Below are 11,391 nucleotides of genomic sequence, written 5' to 3'. Positions count from 1 at the left end.
TGGGATGGGGTCCTGCACGACCCGAGTGGATCTCAGGATCGGACCCCGAACGTCCCGAGTGGATCGTGGGGTCGGGATGGGGTCCCGCACGTCCCCAGTGGATCGTGGGGTCGGGATGGGATCCTGCACGTCCCGAGTGGATCGTGGGGTTGGGATGGGATCCTGCACGTCCCGAGTGGATCGTGGGGTCGGGATGGGGTCCCGCATGTCCCGAGTGGATCGTGGGGTTGGATGGGGTCCCGCATGTCTCAAGTAGATCTCGGGATGGGGTCCCGCACGTCCCGAGTGGATCGTGGGGTCGGGTCCCACACGTCCCGAGTGGATCGTGGGGTTGGGATGGGGTCCCGCACGTCCCGAGTGGATCGTGGGGTTGGGATGGGGTCCTGCACATCCTGAGTGGATCGTGGGGTCGGGATGGGGGTCCCTGCACATCCTGGAGTGGATCGTGGGTCGGGATGGGGTCCTGCACGTCCTGAGTGGATCGTGGGAGTTGGGATGGGGCCCGCACGTCCCGAGTGGATCTCAGGATCGGGCCCCGCACGTCCCGAGTGGATCGTGGGGTTGGATGGGGTCCCGCACGTCCCGAGTGGATCTCAGGATCGGACCCCGCACGTCCCGAGTGGATCGTGGGGTCGGGATGGGGTCCCGCACATCCTGAGTGGATCTCAGGATCGGGCCCCGCACGTCCTGAGTGGATCGTGGGGTTGGATGGGTCCCACGTCCCGAGTGGATCGTGGGGTTGGGATGGGGTCCCGCACGTCCCGAGTGGATCTCAGGATCGGGTCCCACACGTCCCGAGTGGATCGTGGGGTTGGATGGGGTCCCGCACGACCCGAGTGGATCGTGGGGTCCCACACGTCCCGAGTGGATCGTGGGGTTGGATGGGGTCCCGCACGTCCCGAGTGGATCTCAGGATCGGACCCCGCACGTCCCGAGTGGATCGTGGGGTTGGATGGGGTCCCGCACGACCCGAGTGGATCTCAGGATCGGGCCCCGCTACGTCCCGAGTGGATCGTGGGGTTGGGATGGGGTCCCGCATGTCCTGAGTGGATCGTGGGGTCGGGATGGGGTCCCGCACGTCCCGAGTGGATCGTGGGGTCGGGATGGGGTCCCGCATGTCCTGAGTGGATCGTGGGGTCGGGATGGGGTCCCGCACGTCCCAAGTAGATCTCGGGATGGGGTCCCGCACGTCCCGAGTGGATCGTGGGGTCGGGATGGGGTCCCGCACGTCCCGAGTGGATCGTGGGGTTGGGATGGGATCCTGCACATCCTGAGTGGATCGTGGGGTTGGGATGGGGTCCCGCACGTCCTGAGTGGATCGTGGGGTCGGGATGGGATCCTGCACATCCTGAGTGGATCGTGGGGTTGGGATGGGATCCTGCACATCCTGAGTGGATCGTGGGGTTGGGATCCAGCCCCAATATCCCAGCTGGACCATCAGGTCAGGATCCAGCCCCCCACATCCCAAGTGGATCCTGGGATCCAGGGGTCCAGATGATCACCAGGAACAGCCCTGACCTGCTGCCAGGGACACCACCAGGACTGGGATCCACAGGGATCTGCAGGGTCAGGGATACACAGGGATGGAGATCCACAGAGATCCACAGGGTCAGGGATACACTGGGACAGGGATCCACAGGGACAGGGATCCACTGGGATCCACAGGTGTCCACGGGGATCCAGAGGGACAGGGATTCACAAGGATCCACAGGGACAGGGATCCACAGGGATCCACAGGGTCAGGGACACACTGGGACAGGGATCCACTGGGATCCACAGGGATCCACAGGTGTCCACGGGGATCCAGAGGGACAGGGATTCACAAGGATCCACAGGGACAGGGATCCACAGGGATCCACAGGGTCAGGGACACACTGGGACAGGGATCCACTGGGATCCACAGGGATCCACAGGTGTCCACGGGGATCCAGAGGGACAGGGATTCACAAGGATCCACAGGGATCCACAGGGTCAGGGACACACTGGGACAGGGATCCACTGGGATCCACAGGGATCCACAGGTGTCCACGGGGATCCAGAGGGACAGGGATTCACAAGGATCCACAGGGATCCACAGGGTCAGGGACACACTGGGACAGGGATCCACTGGGATCCACAAGGATCCACAGGTATCCACGGGGATCCAGAGGGACAGGGATTTGAAGGGACAGGGATTCACAGGGACTTGGATTCACAAGGATCCACAGGGACAGGGATCAAGGACACAGGGACAGGGATCAAGGACACAGGGATCCAGGGACACAGGGACCAAGGACACAGGGACAGGGATCAAGGACACAGGGATCAAGGACACAGGGACAGGGATCAAGGGACAGGGATCCAGGGACACAGGGATCCAAGGACACAGGGACAGGGATCCAAGGACACAGGGATCCAAGGACACAGGGATCCAAGGACACAGGGACAGGGATCCAGGGACACAGGGACCAAGGACACAGGGACAGGGATCAAGGACACAGGGATCCAGGGACACAGGGACCAAGGACACAGGGACAGGGATCAAGGACACAGGGATCCAAGGATGCAGGGACCCAAGGACACAGGGACAGGGATCAAGGACACAGGGATCAAGGACACAGGGACAGGGATCAAGGGACAGGGATCCAGGGACACAGGGATCCAAGGACACAGGGATCAAGGGACAGGGATCCAGGGACACAGGGATCCAGGGACACAGGGATCAAGGACACAGGGACAGGGATCAAGGACACAGGGATCCAAGGACATGGGGATCCAAGGACACAGGGATCAAGGACATGGGGATCCAAGGACACAGGGATCCAAGGACACAGGGATCCAAGGACACAGGGATCCAAGGACACAGGGATCAAGGACACAGGGACAGGGATCAAGGACACAGGGATCCAGGGACACAGGGACAGGACACAGGGACAGGACACAGGGATCCAAGGACACAGGGACAGGGATCAAGGACATGGGGATCCAAGGACACAGGGATCAAGGACACAGGGACAGGGATCAAGGACACAGGGATCCAGGAACACAGAGATCCAGGACACAGAGGATCCAGGGACACAGGGATCCAGGGACACAGGGACAGGGATCCAGGAGACACAGGGATCCAGGACACAGAGACAGAGATCAGGACACAGGGATCAGGACACAGAGATCCAGGACACAGAGACAGGGATCAAGGACACAGGGATCCAGAGACACAGGGACAGGATCCAAGGACACAGGGATCAAGGACACAGGGATCAAGGACACAGGGACAGGGATCAAGGACACAGGGATCCAAGGACACAGGGACAGGGATCAAGGACACAGGGACAGGGATCAAGGACACAGGGATCAAGGACACAGGGATCAAGGACACAGGGATCCAAGGACACAGGGATCAAGGACACAGGGACAGGGATCAAGGACACAGGACAGGATCAAGGACACAGGGATCCAAGGACACAGGGATCAGGACCAGGATCCAAGGACATGGGATCAGGACACAGGGATCAAGGACACAGGGACAGGGATCCAAGGACACAGGGATCCAAGGAACACAGGGCACAGGGATCAGGGACACAGGGATCCCAGAGACACAGGGATCAGGACACAGGGATCAGGCGAGATCAGGACACAGGGATCAGAACACAGAGATCCAGAGACACAGGGAAGATCACAGGACACAGGGATCCAGAGACACAGGGACAGGGATCCAGGGATCAGCAGGGATCCAGGACACAGGGATCGCAGCAGGACACAGGGATCAAGGACACAGGGACACAGGGACACAGGGATCAAGGACACAGGGATCCAGGACACAGGGATCCAAGGACACAGGGACAGGGATCCAAGGACACAGGGATCCAGGGACACAGGGATCCAAGGACACAGGGACAGGGATCAAGGACACAGGGATCCAAGGACACAGGGATCCAAGGACACAGGGACAGGGATCAAGGACACAGGGATCCAAGGATGCAGGGATCCAAGGACACAGGGACAGGGATCAAGGACACAGGGATCAAGGACACAGGGATCCAAGGACACAGGGACACAGGACAAGGACACAGGGACAGGGATCAGGCACAGGGATCCAAGGACACAGGGACAGGGATCAAGGACACAGGGATCAAGGACACAGGGATCCAAGGACACAGGGATCAAGGACATGGGGATCCAAGGACACAGGGATCCAAGGACACAGGGATCCAAGGACACAGGGACAGGGATCCAGGGACACAGGACACAGGGATCCAAGGACACAGGGATCCAAGGACACAGGGACAGGGATCCAAGGACACAGGGATCAAGGACACAGGGATCCAGGGCACAGGACATGACAGGACAGGGATCCAAGGACACAGGACAGGGATCAAGGACACAGGGATCCAAGGACACAGGGATCAGGACACAGGGACAGGGATCCAAGGACACAGGGATACAGGGACACAGGGATCCAAGGACACAGGGACAGGGATCCAGGGACATGGGGATCAAGGACACAGGGATCCAAGGACACAGGGATCAAGGACACAGGGATACAGGGACACAGGGATCAAGGACACAGGGACAGGGATCCAAGGACACAGGGATCCAAGGACACAGGGACAGGGATCCAAGGACACAGGACAGGGATCCAGAGGAACAGGGATCAGGGATCACAGGGACAGGGATCCAAGGACACAGGGACAGGGATCCAAGGACACAGGGATCCAAGGACACAGGGACAGGGATCCAAGGACACAGGGACAGGGATCCAAGGACACAGGGATCCAAGGACACAGGGACAGGGATCCAAGGACTCAGGGTTCCAGGGACACAGGGACAGGGACATAGGGACACAGGGATCAAGGACACAGGGATCAAGGACACAGGGACAGGGATCCACAGGACAGGGGATCAGGACACGGGACAGGGATCCAAGGACACAGGGATCCAGGGACACAGGGATCCAAGGACACAGGGATCCAGGGACACAGGGATACAGGAACACAGGGACAGGGATCCAGGGACACAGGGATCCAAGGACACAGGGACAGGGATCAAGGACACAGGGATCCAGGGACACAGGGATCCAAGGACACAGGGACAGGGATCCAAGGACACAGGGATCAAGGACACAGGGATCAAGGACACAGGGACAGGGATCCAAGGACACAGGGATCTAGGGAATGCAGGACAGGGATCCAAGGACACAGGGACAGGGATAAGGACACAGGGATCCAAGGACACAGGGACCAAGGACACAGGGACCAAGGACACAGGGATCAAGGACACAGGGACAGGGATCAAGGATACAGGGATCAAGGACACAGGGATCAAGGACACAGGGATCCAAGGACACAGGGATCAAGGACACAGGGATCAAGGACACAGGGATCCAAGGACACAGGGATCCAAGGACACAGGGATCAAGGACACAGGGACACATCAACCAAGCAGGGAGTGGATACCTGGGATTGGAGTATCAGGACAGGGACAGAGGGAAGGAAAGCTGGATGGGGTGGCAGAGGGACAGAATCCTGAAAAAAACTGGGAATAGAAGCAAGACCCCTAAATGCCGGCTTTCCCAGGGAATCTGTGACTGCCCCTGGATCCCTGGAAGTGTCCAAGGCCAGGTTGGATGGAGCTTGGAGCAACCTGGGCTATGGAAAGCGTCCCTGCCCTTGGAATTAGGGGGGATGGGATGATTTAAGGTCACCCTTCCCACCCAAACCATTCCGTATTTCCAGGATCCTGCAGCCCCTCGGCTCCAGGGAAGGACTGGGAGAGCCGGGAATGTTCCCCTGGAGCAGGAAAAGACACAGGGGAGACCTCCCAGCACATTCCAAGGGCTCCAGGAGAACGACTCGGGGATGAGGTCGCTGCTCGGATCCTGCTTTTCCAGCCGTGAATTCCCGAGTGCTGAGCCTGGATCAGTCCCGGCAAACACCCCCGGGATGGAGCAGTGGATGCTGAACAGGGAAATCCACCAGTCCAACCCCTTTCTCCCCCTCCATTCCCTCCATCCCTGCAGGAATTTTCCTGCTCATCCCCCCCCTCCCCTCATTCCAAAGGGGCTCCCGGGGTGTTCCGGAGTAACCCGATCCCACCCCGGCCACTTCCCGGTGTCCAGCAGAGCCTCGGCAGGGAAAACACTTCCAAGGAAAACATCTGACCCCCCTCCTTTCTTCCACTCCTCTTCTCCAAATCGAGGGGGGGTGTTTTAATTGTTTGAGTGGATTTTGAGTTCCCAAACAAGCCCTGAAGGGGCAACATTTTCCTTTAACACCCCCCCCTTCCCCTCCCCCCGTGAGCATCCGAAGGGTTGGGTTTTTTTGGCTGCTTTTTCGGCATCCCAGGAATGTTTGGAGACCTCCCGGGAGGGGGTCGTGTCATCCCGATGTCATCGGCACACCCCCCCCCAAAAAAAAAAATTACTGTAATTAAAGTCCCAGCCGGCTCAGAGAGTCCCAAACCCTCTCGGAGGAGCCTCATCCCACAACTCCCCCCCTCTCCTCACCCTGTTCCGAGGGATGGGGAGCAGCTCCACCCACAGAGCCCTTAAAAATGCAGGAATTCCATCCCAACATCCCCCCACGCAGCCGCTGGAGCGGTGCCAGCTCTGCTGGGAGCATCCCAGGATCCCTGAAAACAAAGGGATGGGGAAAGGAATCCCAGCCCCGCCAAACGAGGGGTTTTGCTTTTCCTCCAGCGAGGAATTCCCCCCCAAACTGGAAAAAAAATAATCACAAAGGACCCAGAAAATTCCCTCTCTACCCCCTTTTTCTCCTTCCCCAGGTTGGGCTGTTTGGGCCACCCTGATTCCAAGTATTTGTTGGGAACACCCTTAAATCGGGTTCTTCCCTGTGTTCTGCAGTCCCTCTCCAGCCCCTTCTCCGTGTTCTCCATCCCTATTTCCATGTTCTCCAGCCCTATTTCCATCTTCTCCATCCCCTTTTCCATGTTCTCCATCCCTATTTCCATGTTCTCCATTCCCTTTCCATGTTCTCCATCCCCTTCTCCATGTTCTCCAGCCCCTTTTCCATGTTCTCCATCCCCTTCTCCATTTTCTCCATCCCTATTTCCATGTTCCCCATCCCCTTCTCCATGTTCTCCATCCCTTTTCCATGTTCTCCATCCCCTTCTCCGTGTTCTCCATCCCTTTTCCACGTTCTCCATCCCCTTTTCCATGTTCTCCAGCCCCTTTTCCATGTTCTCCATCCCTTTTCCACGTTCTCCATCCCTTCTCCATCTTCTCCATCCCCTTCTCCATGTTTTCCATCCCTATCTCCATGTTCTCCATCCCTATTTCCATGTTCTCCATCCCTATCTCCATGTTCTCCATCCCTATTTCCATGTTCTCCATCCCTATTTCCATCTTCTCCATCCCTATTTGCATGTTCCCCATCCCTATTTCCATCTTCTCCATCCCTGTCTTCATGTTCTCCATCCCTATTTCCATGTTCTCCATCCCTATTTCCATGTTCTCCATCCCTATTTCCATCTTCTCCATCCCTATTTCCATCTTCTCCATCCCCTTCTCCATGTTCTCCATCCCTATTTCCATGTTCTCCAGCCCTATTTCCATCTTCTCCATCCCTATTTCCATCTTCTCCATCCCTATTTCCATGTTCTCCATCCCTTTTCCATGTTCTCCATCCCCTTCTCCATGTTCTCCATCCCTATTTCCATCTTCTCCATCCCTATTTCCATGTTCTCCATCCCTATTTGCATGTTCCCCATCCCTATTTCCATGTTCCCCATCCCTATTTCCATGTTCCCCATCCCTATTTCCATCTTCTCCATCCCCTTCTCCATGTTCTCCATCCCTATTTCCACGTTCTCCATCCCTATTTCCATGTTATCCATCCCTATTTCCACGTTCTCCATCCCTATTTCCACGTTCTCCATCCCTATTTCCATGTTCTCCATCCCTATTTCCATGTTCCCCATCCCTATCTCCATGTTCCCCATCCCTATTTCCATGTTCTCCAGTCCCATCTCCACTTTCTCCATCTCTATTTCCATGTTCTCCAGTCCTATTTCCATGTTCTCCATCCCTATTTCCATCTTCTCCATCCCTATTTCCATGTTCCCCATCCCCTCCTCCATGTTCTCCATCCCTATTTCCATCTTCTCCATCCCTATTTCCATCTTCTCCATCCCTATTTCCATGTTCCCCATCCCCTTCTCCATCTTCTCCATCCCCATTTCCATGTTCTCCATCCCCTTCTCCATGTTTTCCAGACCCTTCTCCATGTTCTCCATCCCCTTCTCCATCTTCTCCATCCCTATTTCCATCTTCTCCATCCCTATTTCCATGTTCTCCATCCCCATCTCCATGTTCCCCATCCCTATTTCCATCTTCTTCATCCCTATTTCCATCTTCTCCATCCCTGTCTTCATGTTCTCCATCCCTATTTCCATGTTCCCCATCCCTATTTCCATCTTCTCCATCCCTATTTCCATGTTCCCCATCCCTATTTCCATCTTCTCCATCCCTATTTCCATCTTCTCCATCCCTATTTCCATCTTCTCCATCCCTATTTCCATCTTCTCCATCCCTATTTCCATCTTCTCCATCCCTATTTCCATCTTCTCCATCCCTATTTCCATCTTCTCCATCCCTATTTCCATCTTCTCCATCCCATTTTTCATGTCCTCTCACGTCTTCCAAAGGATAAAAAAATCTTCCAAGGGAAAAATGAGTCATCCAAGAGGAAAAATGGTGGATTTGAAAGGTGAATTATTCCCCTCAAAAGGTGAATTATTCCCGGATTCCCTTTTTTTTCCCATGTTCTGTGTTCTCTCCCCGGCCACAGTGATGGAGAGAATGGCAAATTTTGGGGTTCAAAGAGAGGAAAATGGGATGGTTTAAAAAAATAAATAAATAAAAGAACGGGTCAGGCTGGTAAAATCCATGTTTAGTGTTGTTGAATTTACATATTTTCAGGTGGAAAGTGTAATTTCATTATTTTTTTGTCCTTTTATTGATCTTTTTATTGTCTTTTATTGTTCTTTGTTTATTGACCTTTGCTGTCCTTTATAGTCTTGTGTTGTCCTTTATTTATTAACCTTTATAGTCCTTTTATTGTTCATTTATTGTCCTTTTGTTTTCCTTTTGTTGTCTTTTATTGACCCTCATTTAATGACCTTTTATTGTCCTTTTGTTGTCCTTTTATTATCCTTTTGTTGTCTTTTATTGACCCTCATTTACTGACCTTTTATTGACCTTTATAGTCCTTTTATTGACCTTTTATTATCCTTTTATTGACCCTCATTTATTGACCTTTTATTGACCTTTATAGTCCTTTTATTGACCTTTTATTATCCTTTTATTGACCCTCATTTTTTGACCTTTTATTGACCTTTATTGTCCTTTTGTTGTCCTTCGATTGACCTTTTATTGTCCTTTATTGTCCTTTTATCGTCCTTTTATTTATTGTCCTTTCATTTATTGACCTTTTATCGCCCTTTTACTTATTGTCCTTTCATTTATTGACCTTTTATTGTCCTTTTATTTATTGACCTTTTATTGTCCTTTTATTTATTGTCCTTTTATTGTCCTTTCATTTATCGTTCCTTTATTTCTTGTCCTTTTATTGCCCCTTCCTTTATTCTCCCTTTTATTTATTCTCCTCTCATTTAATTATTTATATTTTAAATTCCCAACTCCCTGGGGACGAGCAGCCCAATCGACACCCCAACTGCTAATTAATGATGATTAAATCCAATTATTCTTCTCGTTTCTCCCATTCCCATCCCTCCCACTCCTCCAGCCTCTTCGTTTGGGATTTAGTTTTCCTTAATTCCTTAATTTCCTTGGATTTACTGCGGGAGGAGGGGGAGGATTCCGGGAGAAAACCGAGTGGGATCTCTGTCCCTCCTCAACCTCCCAGACCTTCCCTGCATCCAGAAATTCCATCCCAATCCCCCAAAAAAATCACCTTCTGGTGAAACGCTGGGGACTAAAAATTGCCAAATTATCTTTTTTTTTTTTTTCCCTCCTCCCCCATTCTCCTGCTTTTCAGGAGATTATGGATAGCAGGAATATTCCAGCCGCAGAATTCCCTGCTTGTTGGAATTCCCACCACAGAGCAACTCGGGATTCGTCCAAAATGCCGATTTTCGCTGTTTTTACAGCACAAACGTGGGAATTTCTCTGGAATTGCACGTGGATCCCAAAAAAAAACCCCTGCATTGGTCTATCCTTGGGATTCCCTTCCCGTTGGCCGTTGATTCTCCCTCCCTTCTCCTCCTCCCTTGGGCCTTTTTAATGCCATTCCCAGTTTTTGAGCTGTTTATGGTCATTCCCGGAATTCTGGCCCCCGGGAATCACTTTTCTCCTCCCATTCCCTGGTAAATAAACCCCAAACCCGTTACTTTTAACCCCAATTTTGGTGAAGAAATGCCTGAGGTTCCCCGGCAAGATTTTTCCGGCGCCAGATCCCGAGACGACATCAGGAAATACGGCGACATTCCGGGCGGGAATATCTCAATTACCACGACTTTCCAGGCGGGAAAAGCCGGATGTGGGAGTGGAATTTTGCCATAATATAATTCCTGGAGGATTTTTTTTTCCTTTTTTTTGGAAAATTGAGGAGTTTTTAGGCGGATTTCTACGTTCGAACCAGTTCTGGAGATTCGGGGGTTGGCGGTGACCGGAGGGACGTTCCCGGTGGGGTCATCCCGTGGATCCCACGGAGCTGCTGGAGTTGTTAAGGCTCTTCCTCCCCCTCTTCCCTGTCCCTGTCCCTGTCCCTGTCCTGCTCCTGCTCCTGCTCCTTGTCCAGCTTGTACTTGAGGCGGCGCAGGGGGTGGGTGAAGCTCCTGCGGGCGCTTCTGTCGAAATCCTCGGCCAGGCGGAAATTCCTGTCCAGGATCTCGGCGGCCTCCCACCAGTTCTGGAAGCAGCTGGGCCCCATCCTCTGGATCTCCTCCACGGCGTTGGCCACCAGGACGTCCCCGCTGGGCTTCAGCACCACCACGGCCGGCACCTCCGAGACGGCGAAGCGCAGCTCCAGCTCCCTGCCCCGAACGGGAACGGCACCGGGAATGGTGGGGATGGGAGGTGGTGGGAGATACAGGATGGGGTGGGGTGGGATGGGATGGGATGGGATGGGATGGGATGGATGGGATTGATGGGATGGGATGGGATGGGATGGGATTGATGGGATGGGATTGATGGGATGGGATTGATGGGATGGGATTGATGGGATGGGATGGGATTGATGGGATGGGATGGGATTGATGGGATGGATGGGATGGGATGGGATGGGATTGATGGGATGGGATTGATGGGATGGGGTGGGATTGATGGGATTGATGGGATGGGATGGGATGGGATGGGATTGATGGGATGGGATTGATGGGATGGGATGGGATTGATGGGATGGGATGGGATGGGATGGGATGGGGTGGGATGGG

At 53.8% G+C, this 11,391-nt stretch overlaps 1 protein-coding gene across 1 annotated transcript; it reads right to left on the bottom strand.

The window, feature by feature from the left end:
• Positions 1-8,908: 8,908 nt before the first annotated feature.
• LOC126636560 (nucleoredoxin-like protein 1) lies at positions 8,909-10,994 on the bottom strand (the record flags this gene model as incomplete). Its single annotated transcript, XM_050308868.1, has 1 exon — positions 8,909-10,994. A coding segment is annotated over one exon (312 nt), but the record flags the coding sequence as incomplete, so codon positions are not given.
• Between the last annotated feature and the right edge of the window lie 397 nt (positions 10,995-11,391).

The sequence above is a fragment of the Myiozetetes cayanensis genome, unplaced genomic scaffold (genome assembly GCF_022539395.1).
Source record: "Myiozetetes cayanensis isolate MyiCay16 unplaced genomic scaffold, myiCay2020 scf134, whole genome shotgun sequence".
Lineage (NCBI taxonomy): Eukaryota > Metazoa > Chordata > Aves > Passeriformes > Tyrannidae > Myiozetetes > Myiozetetes cayanensis.
The sequence above is the reverse complement of the archived record's forward strand: the minus strand, read 5'-3'. Positions and strand labels throughout refer to the sequence as shown.